The sequence below is a fragment of the Pelobates fuscus genome, chromosome 2, assembly GCF_036172605.1.
Source record: "Pelobates fuscus isolate aPelFus1 chromosome 2, aPelFus1.pri, whole genome shotgun sequence".
NCBI classification, from domain to species: Eukaryota; Metazoa; Chordata; class Amphibia; order Anura; family Pelobatidae; genus Pelobates; species Pelobates fuscus.
The window spans coordinates 360,372,709-360,387,011 of NC_086318.1; the positions used below are offsets into that span (position 1 = coordinate 360,372,709).

The window sequence follows — 14,303 nt, forward strand, 5'->3', positions numbered from 1 at the left end:
TCGTAGTATTTTAGCATATTTTAGTTTTTCTTTTAAATAAAATTCCTAATTTTGGCTTTACAAATGTACTTTTAGAGCAGATTAGTTTCCAGTTAAAAAAATATAATTTTTGAATGTGTAATGTGTAATCTAGAAAAATGATAATGCTCAAGGGGGGTCATAAAAATTGTGCATGGCACTGTATGAAAACCAGCAGCTGGTTGGTTAACAATTTATTTCAGGCAATGTGTCTCTGCTGTGACTTATAATTATAGCTAGTTTTCTTCCATTTATCTTCCAAAGAAGCCATAAGGGTTTCTTTGGACTATGTCCCAGTGACTTCCCTTCAATGATATTTTCAACTATTAATCTGCTGCCAATTAAGAAAATCTGACTTCATTATTTATTAACCTGAAAATCCCAGACTGTATAAATGAGATAATTGTCCCTTTGAAAGAATATAATGTATAGTTTTATTTTTGTATTTAAAGCACATTTTCACTAGACATTTTGCATTCATATATAGAGCCACAGACATGTTTTATTATTTTATCTGATTGCATTTTAGCAATAGTCCAGATCAGCCATTAAGATTTAATGATGCATGTGATGCTACCTGCCATGGTCAATTGAACAACCTGTTTGCACGGAACTTATTTTATGAGTTTTTTTTTTTTTACTTTTAATTTTATAGTCTTACATCACAGCAAAAGAAAACCATGGTATAAACATGATCGATACTTTGAGATCTCACTTAACCGTATGCAGAACTACATGTAAACACCCACAAATTGATTTTTTACTATTAGGACCCTGGTGTAAGCAGCGTGGGAAACATGTGGTTTTCACTGCTTCCTCTTTTGCATTACCCACAGCGAATGTGCAGAGAGATCTGTGCCACCCAGATTGCCTGCTCCCTCCAGTAGGCCACCATGGAAATAAAAGGTTTCAGGAGGTAGAGAGACTTCAGGACCAAATGCTGACTGTCCCCCTGCAACTCTTTTTATTAAACCAGAGGTGAAGAAGTATTTCAACACCTGTTGCCGACCCATTCTCTCCCACTTCCCAGAAATTATAATCTAAACCTTATGCTTATGTGTCTTTCCTTATTTTATTTTTTTAATGCTTTATTTTTCTGTGCAATAGGGTTAACAAACAAGCCTGCGGTGCCACAATAGCAGGTACAAGCACATCAAAGCATACATTATCATGACAAGATTGAGTTGCACATTTTTTATTTTTTTTAATAAACAGGATATGAAGGTATGGTCAGTTATATCAGCATTTGTGGTAGGCATGTGAATGAGAAACAAAAGAGCTTAAACTTTGCCATTATAATAAATTAGGTTAGCATGCTAGGCAAACTAATGAAAAACAAATAATAACTTGAGATCATGAAATGTAAACAGATCCACAGAATTCTCAGGCATGGCATTTACATTGATTTAAAACAATTAAACAAGCTTATAGACAATAAAATAATATAAAAGCCTGATTGACCGACAGCAGAAACTTGGTGTGCTCACTAGTTACATCAGGTCAGTGTACCTGTGCTGCGCTCAAAAGATAACATGAGTTAGCAGAGTATGACTGGCAGGGAGGCAACTGGGAACCCATATGGATATAGAGGGGTAAAATGTACCCTACGAAGCATGCAGTAGCCTTTGCAAACTATGATTCACATTAAAGCTAGGTAAAGAAAATAGTGGCTTAGTAGGCTGCGGAAGGGACTAGATAGCGTTTGTTGTGGCCAAGACGGGTTCTGAACGGGGTCCGCCATGTTTTCCCTGCATGTGAGGTCCCCTTCAGCCTATACCCAGCATAGGAAAGGGTGTTAGTGATGCATGGAAGTGCTGCTGGGGCAAAATAGAGTCCAGCTGCGTGGGTCCCGGCTTCAGGCCCGCCCGCCCGCCCAGTGCTGCAGAGATCTGCATATATGTTGCAGGTAGATGCTGCCCCAGTCAGGAACTCTTGGAATCTCTGTGGCGTTGTCAGGATCCAGTGTTGTGAGGGAGGTCAACCTCTCGGCGGTTGAACAGGTCTCGGCTTCATGCAGGATCTAGGGAGAACCTGTAGGATCTTTCTGATTGGCACCGCTGCTTGGTTCAAACGTGCCGGTTTGCGGAGAGGCGGGAGAGGTCTCCATCTTCTGCGCCATCTTCCGGTTCCCTTCGTGCGAGGACCAGCGTGGTTGTAGCAGGGACGTGCCAGCCATTCTCCGCGTGAGTATACTGATGTTTTATCCTGCCGCTCCCTGCTTGCCAATTTCGCCCAGAAGGCATTGAATATGGCATTAAGACTTGTCAGGGTGTTGTACCATACTTTGCTGTTGTTGTAGTCGCACGTGGTGTCCATCATTGCACAAGCCTTTGTAATTTAAGGCTGCTCGTGTGGCTCTGCTGTCTGTGTCCGTTGTGGCCAGACTGCTTTGAGGGGTTGGACCGGAGTCACCCCCACCAGTCCTGAGGGGGGGTATGCGGGCAGTAAGTGGCTCTGTATCCCCGGCATATGGGTGAGGATAGCGGTCGTCTTCCCCCAGCTTCAGGCCGCAGACCTTGGGTTCACGATTGCGGGAAACACTAGTGTTTGGTATCAGGCAATTCACCAGGGTGCCCTTAACTTGGGTAGCGCACACCGGCATCTTTTTAGGCTTTAAGTCCATGAGTATTTCCCTATAATCAGCATGAACAGCGGGAGCCCCTCTACCATGCGACTGTTCAGCTTGCAGGTTAGGCCCCGCCCCATGCTTATGTGTCTGTGCACATTTTCCCCTTATTCTTTCTGCCGTTTTTCGTGTATATTTATTTGTTTCCTCTTCTGCACCATGCTTTCCTCTTATGCCATCCAGCAAATTATTTTTCCTCCGCACATTTACTTTTTCCTCTCTGAAACGCCATTCTTTCTTTCTTTTCTGTCACCCAGTTCCTCTCTCGTATCCAAATTCAACAAGAACATCTACTTACAAATAATCGGGACTACTATAAATTCTAAAAGGGCACCATAATACACCAATTTGTTTAGGGATGATCTAGAACAGAAACTTCTTAAACCTACAAATACTACCGCTACATGAATGATATGTTTATCATTTGGACAAAAAAAAAACTAAAGCAATTTCATTACTTTTTTTTAACCATTTCCACCCATTGATAAAACTTAACATGGACACAGCGCAGGGACCTTCTCAAATGGCACTCTCAACACATCTTCCTACAGAAAACCAAAACACAGAGTCTATCCCTGTCCTCTATCCCTGGTATAATTTTGGTATAAATCTGCCTTAACCATTCCATCATAGGAGCTGGGCTGCCAGTGACTCTAATTCACTGTTAAAACAGTTTAACAGCCAAGGACTTAAGGTACAATAACTATTTCAAGACAGGATGTTCTCTTTTGTGAGCTACATGACTTCATATTATATATTTATCAACCTTTATAAATTTACGTTTGTAGAGCTACCAAGGTTTTTAGACTATCTTCTCGAGTACAAAACTTCCATTGCCAATGATTAATAATATCTTCTTCTGTACATATAGAAGATGAGGTATTACTTAGACAAAATCATAGACGTCTAAGAGGAGAAAGAATGCACCATAGAGTGTAAGTATAGAGGAGCTAAATCAGTAGAAGTAAGTCTAAGAGGAGAACTCTACTCTGAGGAAGCAGATCGTGAAATGCAAGTTATCAAAAAACACACCAAAAATCTACCTTTCTAGAAGCTAATTTGAAAGCAAAGTGAAATGGGAAGCAAACACGAACCAATTTACAATGAGTTGCAAGAGAGATAAAATGCCAGTACTAGGATAAACAATAAAACAAAAAAATCACAAACAATATTCTAGACCCTTTAGCCCAGCCGGTTAGATGGATGAGATGATGTAATAATATATACCTGTTGTATTCTACTTGACGGGATTAAGTCGGCCTGTTACATTGAAGCACTGAGTAAATCTTGCTCTCCAACACAGAAGTTGTGTTTTCTAATGAATTCTTATCAGTTGGCATTGATAAAACTAGTGCGTTTTTTTTGTTTGTTTGTTTGTTTTAACGTAGTAAATGTTCCTGGCTTAACCTGTAACAGATCTTTATACAACAATGTTGGGAGATTATGTTTGTGATCTAGGTACAGTTGGTAAATATATGAACCAATGTCATTTTCTATACTGAAATGGAACGGATCCAGTACCTGTCTGATGAAATGCAATGTTGTTTATTTGTTTTATTTCTCTTGATGTATTAATAAGATCACTTTAAAGTGATTAAAGCTCAAATTGCTGGCTTGTGTCCCAGAAACTTACATCTTTGAAGTCTAATAAAGTAAAGTGGCAAAACTCTGAACAACCGTGCATTCTGTATAATTGCTATGTAAATAGTTAGTTGGACTTTCTCAGGCTAGGATGAAATGGCAGGAAGTGAATCACGCTTCCCCTTTTGTCTTGTGCTACATGATGAATTTGCACGTTGGAAATCTACCGTGGTCTGTCCGTAGAATGTCATGGTTTTATGAAAACGAAGATTAGATATTGGATGAATAAACAAACATCTGTTTTATTTTCTTCTTCCTGTAACAGACAGAGTGTTCAGGAAATTGAAAATTTCTGTGAATTTCAAATTTGAGGTCACAATTGCCAAAATGAAAACAGAACTGACTCTGAGAATTTAATTTTTTTTTTTTTTACTTTGCTGTTTTAGCCCAAATTTAGAAAATGTATCTTAATGAATTACACTGTTAATGTCCTTATGATACGTTTGCTTTGCCTAAATACATTAAAATGTGGCAGAAGTTGTGGCCAGGGATCAAGTCTATTCCTGAACTTTTTACTTGCATTTATGGTGAAATTTACATTGAAAAATAATTTACTACAAGGCCAAATTATTATATTTAAAATTAAAGTACTCTGTGGGCACTGTTACGGTTTCAACATTGAAGTGAAGTGGTTATAGTGTCTGGATGCTCCTGGTGCCTTTTATTCATTGTTAAAACATTTAATATGTTAATGCTGAACAAGAGGCCAACCCATCCCATATGTGCTTATTGAGCTAATGAGGAAGAATTAGCCTGGACAGCAATAATTGGCTGTTATTGGCTGAGAGTGTCAGATGACTGCTTTCAGTCTATAGCCAAGCCCAATTCTAGTATGAATTGGTATGGTTAAAAGGAAATGTATAATCTCTGCCTTAGCCATACTTCCAGTAGGTGGACAGGGACTCCTAATAAGTGTTAAACTATTTAAAATGGTTTAGCTCTGAATGGGTTAACACATCCAGGGGGATACAGACACCATAACCAATTCAGTGAGATGAAATGGTTATAGTGTTTACAGTGTCCTTTAATACGTCCATTATTCTCTTTTTTTTTTTTAAAGTTTTTTTAGACTTTGCATGCAGGAGTTAAAAAGCAGCTCATATCCACATTTTCAAGAAACACTCTACAAAAATCCAGGTCATTAAAAAAAATATATATATGGGGGCGGGGCCGGACCGCCGAGCTGGCTGGTCGCATGCAAGACCAGCTCCTGCAGCATAATATGAGAAACAGCGACTTTAACACGAAATTTGGCGCAAAACTGGCCGGCAGTGGTGGCCCTGGACGGGCAGAGAGCCCTGGGATCCAGGGTGAGGCTGGCCCAACAGGCTACAGTCCCCTGGAGGAGGAATCCTGCCCGACTCTCTTAAGGCCTACTCCGGAGGCGAGCGGGGCGGACGGCCGCTGCCCTGCCGCCTACTGTTCCGGGCTTAGAGTCGGACCCGTGGGGATGCCGGCCCTGTTCCCCCCCCTCTGGACCGGGGGGGTGATCCCGGTCTACACCCACGAGACCCAAACAAGCCTGCACCCTGACATCTCCCGCCCGTACTGCAGACCGCATGTCGGGCCCAAGATGGCCGCCAAGCTCCAAACCCTGCAACTTCGAGAAGATTTGGAAGCACAAGCATGGAAAAAACACCTCACGGCTCAACATACTTACCACGCATGGGAAGAAGGACGAAGCGACAGCTACTCGGCCCGAAAGGCACACAGCAAGGCGACATGCTCGCCGACGGACCCCCCGAGAAGGGAACTGCACTGCGGTACGACGCCACACACCACGCAAGTCACCCCCTCGCATCCGCACTCCTATACAGCGCTCCCACACACCTCAGAACCAACGAGAAAGTCCTGACCCAGGGGCCAGCCGATCCGGAAACCGGGTGAGCAAGCAAGGCAACCCGCAGGGGCTAGTCCCCGCCGAAAACAGGGATCCCATTCTGGAAACATGCCACATGGACTGTCACAGGGTCCGGGCCCATAAGGGGAGCCCCATAATAGAGACTACCTGCGGGGAAAACTGGGTTACTTCACCTATAGGCATCTGTTAAGTGCTAGCCAACTTTCCTGCTGCTTGCTTGATGGTGATAACGGCTTACTGCTAATCCAACGTTAAAATATACATGATTCCCACCCAGTGGTTAATCCAAGCTTATATTTACATGCTTTTCTGTTTTTATGCATAATGGGTACTTCTGCCTCTCTTATTCAAACAACCACAGGCAAGATCCACTTATGCATACTCACTGTAAACTACCTGTGCAGTTTCTGTTAATTTACAGGTCCTTATTACCTCACAGACGAGCATAGCCTAATAATCAATATGTTACACACTTTTAGAATACAGCGTGCAACTCACTATACATTCGCAATGAGTACTACTATACTGTTCAGCTTATTTTATTAACACTTAATAATCTGTGTACACTCTCATGCACAAACCATGCTTTCCTCATATGTCTCTTCTCTAACCAGGTCTCCATGACACGTGCAGCATGTTACCATATTTCAAACCAAACGTGAACCTTAACTGTTGTATTAGAGATCACTTAAATATTATTAAAAATGTGCCTGAATATTAGATGCCATAACGTGTAATACCATTGTTTACCTAATCTACCGGATGTCGCTGTTGTGGCACATACCGGCTGTCTGTTCATTCCGTGCACAACCAAAATAAAGAATTAAAAAAAATAAAAAAATATATATATATTAACAAAAAAATGGCAACAGCAAACGAGTTTAGTGCAGGTCTTCTAGTGAAGCATGTAGAAGAAACATGATTTGTGAGTACTTATATACAGTATAGTGCAGGGAGTCTGAGGTTAAACTGTTCAAGAATAGCAGCGGATCTTAATCCAAAACAAGATTCTATAGGATTTTGTTGTAAGTGGGAGTTCATTTTCTTCACATTCATACATACTTATATAGATGAAATCTTTATTTAAAAAAAAAATAAATATATGTATGTATATTTGAAAAGATGAAACTGTTAAGAACACGCTCCTTGATTTTAAAATGTAAATATAGTTGTTGGTTTTTTTGAGGGGGGGGGGAGAGGTTATCTGATCCCCCATTTTTGGGGGGGAAGGGTGTTTTTTTAAGTCACTCAGCCATATCTATATAGAGCAATTCTGCTTCCAAATACTACATTTGTAACAGGAAGTATGAATATTCCATTGGTTTCTATGAAGATTGCTCAGCATTTGGTACTTTGCACAATAATTGATCTATACACATGATCCACAAAATGTCAAGGAAAGTACTCTATGTAAAAAAAAAAAAATTTAAATGTTCACACTAAGCACCATAATCAATTAATCTAACAGAAATGGTTATGGTGCAGAGACATGGTCCCTGCAGCCTTCCTTTTTAAAAACTTTCTATCCCTTTTTTAAGGGACATGTCCATAGGCTGTTAATCAGACAGCTCTCTTCTTCACTGGCATCGGTTTTAATGCAACTTTTGTACCTGACATCAGCACTGACAGTACGCCAGCATGCCCACCCAATACACAGTGGACATAATTTCTCCCTGTAGCTGTCACGCATCCAGCAGTTGCTCTGGGCTAAAGTGGCATCGTAGAAGTTGCCTGCCTTTGTTGGACAAAAACTTCTGTCATGATCGGTGACATTCTGGATAATGCTAGCTAGGAGTTAAATATACATCTGATGTAATGGAATTGTGAGGCAACCACTTGCTAAACAGTTTATTTAGAATATAACATCCAGTGATTGACCGAGCTCGATAAGAACTTCAAACCACAATAGCATTATATAGCAAATCACCATTTAAGAGGTATAGAAATTAACACTTAGTTCCTTCAATAAGCCTTTGATTGGAGGCTCTGAGCCTGCAAACAGAGGGGGAAAGGAAAGTAGAGAGGGCGAATGGGATTGGGAGGAGGGAGGGACGGGAGACAAGAGCTTCAGCCTACAAGGGAGAAGCAATTACATCTGTCACCAGCATGCAGTGCGTGTTGACGACAGACTTAATTTATGTACGGAATTGACATTAGCCACGTGTGCTGGGGGTGCAACTAGCCCCTGGGACACAATTACAAATATCTCTGGATGTGCAGTGTTCGAAGCTGAAACACTGCACATCCAAACTCCTACCACCATAATCACTTAAAAAATACGTGGTGGTCATGGTGGTTGGAGTAACCCTTTAATTTAACATCAACACCTGCATAGTGAGGCAGCTGCTCTAATTAATGCAGAGGACAGTTCTTATTAGGATTTTTTGGACTGATTACCGTAATAAAATCCATTAGGACTATATATGTATTTTGGATACAGAAGTATTGACTAAATTTTTGCATACTCATATGCATGTATTACAGACACATTGGATTGCAAAATACTCTATTAAGGAAGCAACTTTTTTTTTGTATGTTTTCTTTTTTTTTTATTATTTACAAGACAAGACATATTTCCGAGAACCTTGAATATAGTCATTAGTAAGCAAAATCTATTTTTAGGGCTTTGGAACATGTCTACCAGAAGGATAGGCCCCAGGCACATTTGTTTTTGTGATGCAGGTGTCTCCTGTGGTTCTGCTTTTCCTAGAATATGTCTGTCGTTAGCGCTCCATGTGCTAGCTGAGCTTAATAGGTGTGAGAATGGGGTGTATGCGTGTGTGTCTTTAGCCCATAAGCTAGGCCCTGCACTGCAGAGTTTTGCTCACAGAGCCTCCTGATCGCCATGGTCCGTAGAGGAGGCAGGGAGTGGGTCCCCAGTTTCCCTTTAAAGAAGTCCTCAAGTAGACTTTGGTCACACCACCACCACCACAAACACAACATACACCCCATTCTCATACCTATTAAGCTCAGCTAGCACATGGAGCGCTAAGGACAGACTTTATATTCTAGGGAAAGCAGAACCACAGGAGACACCTGTACCACAAAAAAAAAATGTGTCTGGGGCCTATCCTTCTGGTAGACATGTTCCAAAGCCCTAAAAATAGATTTTGATTACTAATGGCTATATTCCAGTTTCTCTGAAATATGTCTTGTCTTGTAAATAATAAAAAAAACCATTAAAAAGTTAAAGAGATTCTATAGTGATAGAAATACAAAGTTGTAATTCTAACACTATAGTGCCCTCTGACACCCCTCCTTCGCATATTGAATCAATGCTTTTCTATGGGGATTTTACTGATGCTGGATGTCCTCATGCAGAGCGTGAGGACGTCCAGTGTCAGGTGAACTAGAGTCTGGTAGTCTCCTGGAAGTGCCTTTAGTGACTGTCTGGCAGACAGCAACTAGAGGCAGTCTTAGCACTGCAGTGTTTTACATTGCACCCAGATCACTTCAATGGGATGAAGTGGTCTGGATGCCTATAGTGTCCCTTTAAGATTTTCAGTGCTGAAAGACCTTCATATTATACAAAACTGAGCATGCAGAAACATTGCTTATTATTTAGGCACAAATACTATAAAATGCATAAATTGTGTGTTTTGTTTTTGTTTGTTGCTTTGACAGTAGGTGAGTATCGCTACATTTTTCATCTTTACTAATATCATTGTAGTACCTGTCGCATTATTATTATTTTTTTAACTTGTTCCAAAATGGAGACAAAATATGTTCTTGTTAAACAAACCACCAATCTTACATGTAATCTTTTTTTGTTTTTGTTTTTTGTTGTTTTTTTTTTTAAAGACAATTTTGGTTATTTTTGTGCACCTGTCAATTGTAAGCTTGATGACCGCTGAATTATGCAGATAAATGTTTAATCCAATATTTGGCATCTGCATATACCAACTGAGTGGAACTGAATGTAAAAAAAGAAGTTAGGTTTTAATGCTGACCCATTTTGTAAGTTGTGAACATTAGGAATTAAGTTGGTGGTAAAATTAATTGCGGAAATCAATCTATTGGCAGATACGACTCGATATTTTCTTGTGAAACAGATCTGCTGTTATATGTAGCTGTATATGTATTCCAAGTACAGATATAAAACTTTTTCAGTAGAGAATTATGATCTATTGCTGGGGTAGGCAACCTTTGCCACTCCATGTGTAATGGATTACATCTCCCCTGATACTTTGCCGGCATTATGGCTGTAAAGGCATTATGGACATGTCCTTAACATCTGAAGGTTTCATACCCCTGATCTATTGTATCATTCTGATTATGTACACATTGCATTGACTTCTGATATATTGCTAATGAAGTTGTTCTTATTTTCCAGTTTTGCCTGTTATATGGGACGAAGATTGTGTACCAGGAGAGAGCTTGGTACCTTGAGCATAAATATCTCACACCAGCAAGCAGCACACAGATCAGAAATCAAGTAAGTAGACTGCAGGAATCAGATGTGGGCTTACATTCCGCTTCTTTTATCAACACAACGTAAACATGTGAGGGATTTATAACAAGTGTTACTAAGGCAGAGAGTGTTAGATTATTTGTTATAATAATTGACTCTAATAAAGCTGTGGATGTTATGTAAGTTTGTATAAGCAGAACGATAATCACCTATTGATTTTGATGTTAAACTTTCTGTTCCATTTATTTGTATGTATGTTACCTACTGTACAATTTTTTGTAAACAAGCACCTCGAGTAAAACCGGTGTAAAATTGTTAAACCCTTGACGGATGCTATAGTGCTTATGGTACTTAAAGTATCCCTTTAAGATTACTTATTTAATGATTGGTGAATAATGCTGCTGCTTATTAACCACGGAAAGAAAAATAAACTGTGATTAGCAGAAACTTGAAACAAATCACAAGAGAATCTGTTAATACACAGGAAAGGATGAGTTTTTTCCCATAATTAAACTTTTGTTTTATTTTATCCTTTTCTTGAACTTACATATTTACCATCATCAAGATGCAAAAGGCCAGCATATAAACATGATATACACATAGGATTTATAAAAACAGAAGACAGAAGTTGGAAGAACGCGACTGATCAAATTCTCAAATGTTCCTCTTATTCTTATGGTTATATGGAATAATGAGATTAAAGGGTTACTCCAACCACCATGACCACTTCAGTGATTTGAAGTGGTCATAGTGGTAGGAGTATGCGTGTACAGTGTTTCTTCTTGAAACATTGCAAATATTGAGTTATTGGCACCTGTGTGCTGGGGGCTAGTTTCACCCTCAACACACGTGTCTTAGTCAGCCAAGAACCGGATGCCTAATGTCAATTCTGTGCATAAATAACATCTGTCACCAGTGCACAATGCAAGCTGAAGCTCATTCTCTCCTCCATACCTACACTTAATAAGCCCTCCCTGCCTCACCGTATTTAGTTTTTGTTTTTTTGGCAGGGGTGTGGATGGAGTGAGTTTGCAGCATTTCACAGAGGGACCAAATAGTAATTCCCCGCATTTTAACTTACAAAATATTTGTTGAAGAAGAAGAGTTACAGTAACCGTTTAAAGGTTTCCTACAAGCACCATGACCACTTCAGTGATTTGAAGTGGTCAAGATGCAAAGTGTCTGTCTACTATTTCAGTAAAAAATAGTGTACACACACAGATGCCAGAGGTTTAAGTCCACCTCCGACAGCATCACTAGCTAGTCTTAATGAGAGTTCTGTGCTGGCTAATCTGAATTATGTGCATAAAATACACCTCTTGTCAACAGGGCCGGACTGGGAAGAAAGTCCGGCCCAATGACAAGCACGCCCCATCACAAAGTGAGCATGTTGGTTCAATGCTCTTCCAGGGCAGACCATGCGCAAAGCTATAGCATGAGAAAAAGGCCCTGTATTTGTTCTTCACAGCACAAGCAAATTTAATAACATGCTTGCACATGCTTGAAATTTGTCTCTGATGTCAGAAGACAAAAATGCCACTAAAGATATTGTGCAGTTTTTGTGTGAGGGGTGCAGTGTGGGTGTGTGAGGGTGCTGTGTTTGAGTGAGGGTGCTATGTGTATATGAGGAAGCTGTGTGTGAGGGTGCTGTGAGTGTCGGGTGCAGTGTGTGTGTGTGTGAGGGTGCTGTGAGTGTCAGTGGTGCAGTGTGTGAGTGAGGGCGCTGTGAGTGCCAGGGGTGCAGTGTGTGTACGCGCGCCAGGGTTGCGATGTGTGTGAGTGCCAGGGGTGCAGTGTGTGTGTGTAAGTGAGGGTGCAGTGTGTGGGTGTTTGGGTGAGGGTGCTGTGAGTGCCAGGGGTGCAGTGTGTGAGTGAGGGTGCTGTGAGTGTCAGGGTGCTGTGAGTGCCAGGGGTGCAGTGTGTGTGTGTGTGTGGGTGCTGTGAGTGCCAGGGGTGAGGTGTGTGTGTGTGAGGGTGCTGTGAGTGTCAGGGTGCAGTGTGTGTGTGTGTGAGGGTGCTTTGAGTGTCAGGGGTGCAGTGTGTGTGTGTGCTGTGAGTGCCAGGGGTGCAGTGTGTGTGAGTGAGGGTGCTGTGTGTGTCAGGGGTGCAGTGTGTGTGTGTGTGTCAGGGGTGCAGTGTGTGTGTGTGTGAGGGTGCTGTGAGTGTCGGGGGTGCAGTGTATGTGTGTATGTGTGTATGTGTGTGTGTGTGTGTGTGTGTGTGTGTGAGTGATTGTTTGGAGGGCGTGTGTGCTGGGGTGGTGGCAGATTATTATCTATATTTTAATTTAAAAAAATAAAATAAAGAAGCATTGATTATATCCCCCTCTCTTCTTACCTTTAGCCTTGGAGGGGGAGGACCGTGCTGCCATCCCTGGTGGTGCTAGTGGTGAGTGAACTCTAGCAAGATAGAGCTCCTCCGGGTTACTCTCCTGCCTCCCTCCCTGTGGCCGCAATACACTACTTGTGGGCCGGTGGGGGAGATCTTTGATCTCCCCACCGGTCCGTCATGAAACACAGCGGGCCTGCGCTCGGATAGTGCCGGCCCTGCATAGACCGGCTAGGGAGATCCTGTGACCAGCATTTGCCTGATGTGCCTGATGTGCCCGATGGCCAGTCCAGGCCTGGTTGTCAACACACATAGTATGCTGGTAACAGATGTCCAAAGTTGGCACTGTCCCCTTCTCAGTGCTGCCCTCTGGCCCTTCCTGTCTCAAGCTCCTTTACTCCCTTCCCTCCCCTCATTAGCTTAGGCCCCCCGTTTCTATAATGCTTATGTTTTCCTGGCATTGACCTTGATTCAATATTTTTGGACCCGCATTTCAAAAGATTCATGTATCTCAAAATGATTGATTTTATCTTCAAAAATCCTCGTAGACATTAATGGTCCCTTCTGTAGATAAATCCTTTGAAAAGCGTTTTTTTTTTTTCTTCTTCTTCTAACGGATTTAAAAATCAAAAATATTAATTCAGAGTCATTGTCACTTCTCTTGACATTTATGTACAATTCCCAGTTTACCAAATAAACCTCAAGATGTTCCGTGTGCATACAGTAAACCATGGTAAAGCTACTGATTATTTATATATTTTTTTCGATAAGTAAAAAAATCTGACTTTACAGGAAACAAAATTTGAAACGGTACTTTGGCTGTTATTCATTGGACTAACATTAGACACAATACACCAACAAGGGACCATGAACCACATCTTACATAAATCCTCTGGTAGAATTTTTTTACAAAATGAAAGTGTGAATGTATTTCCTTTGTCACCATTAGAAGTAGGAATGGCGTGGGCAAATAAGTCCAATAATAAGACGTATTTTTCATGAAAGTGTTGAAAGTACAACTTCTGTGTGTTCATAAGCTCCCTGCTGAGCCTGACAACAGAATATCTCCATAGTATTGGCTGTTACATTCCTAAACCGTTATTTGAACAGATAAAATAGGCAATATAACATTTTCCAAACTCATTTTGACCTCTTGGTTTTCAAAATGAAGGCCTTATTTTGCAAAGGTCAACATACATTTAAGCCAAATTAAATGGTGTACGGCACCTGTGTTCATGACTCATGAGTACCGTGTCAACCAGCATTTACACAGTTATTAGCAGTTACTTGTTAGAAGAAAAGCTATTTTGTGCAAAGTCAACACAGGCAGACTTGTTACACATTCCCTTTCAATGCATTCCAGTCTTAGACTTTCATCTTCCTGACAACGGACCTTCAAAGCAGAGGAACCAGTACAG

At 41.0% G+C, this 14,303-nt stretch overlaps 1 protein-coding gene across 1 annotated transcript in view; it reads left to right on the plus strand.

Annotated features, from left to right (window-relative positions):
- ACOXL (acyl-CoA oxidase like) overlaps positions 1-14,303 on the plus strand; it is a 447,901-nt gene that overhangs the window by 378,108 nt on the left and 55,490 nt on the right. The window contains exon 18 of the mRNA XM_063443672.1: positions 10,480-10,581. Within this exon, the coding sequence (XP_063299742.1) occupies positions 10,480-10,581 (102 nt within the window). The remainder of the gene's footprint in view (positions 1-10,479; positions 10,582-14,303) is intronic.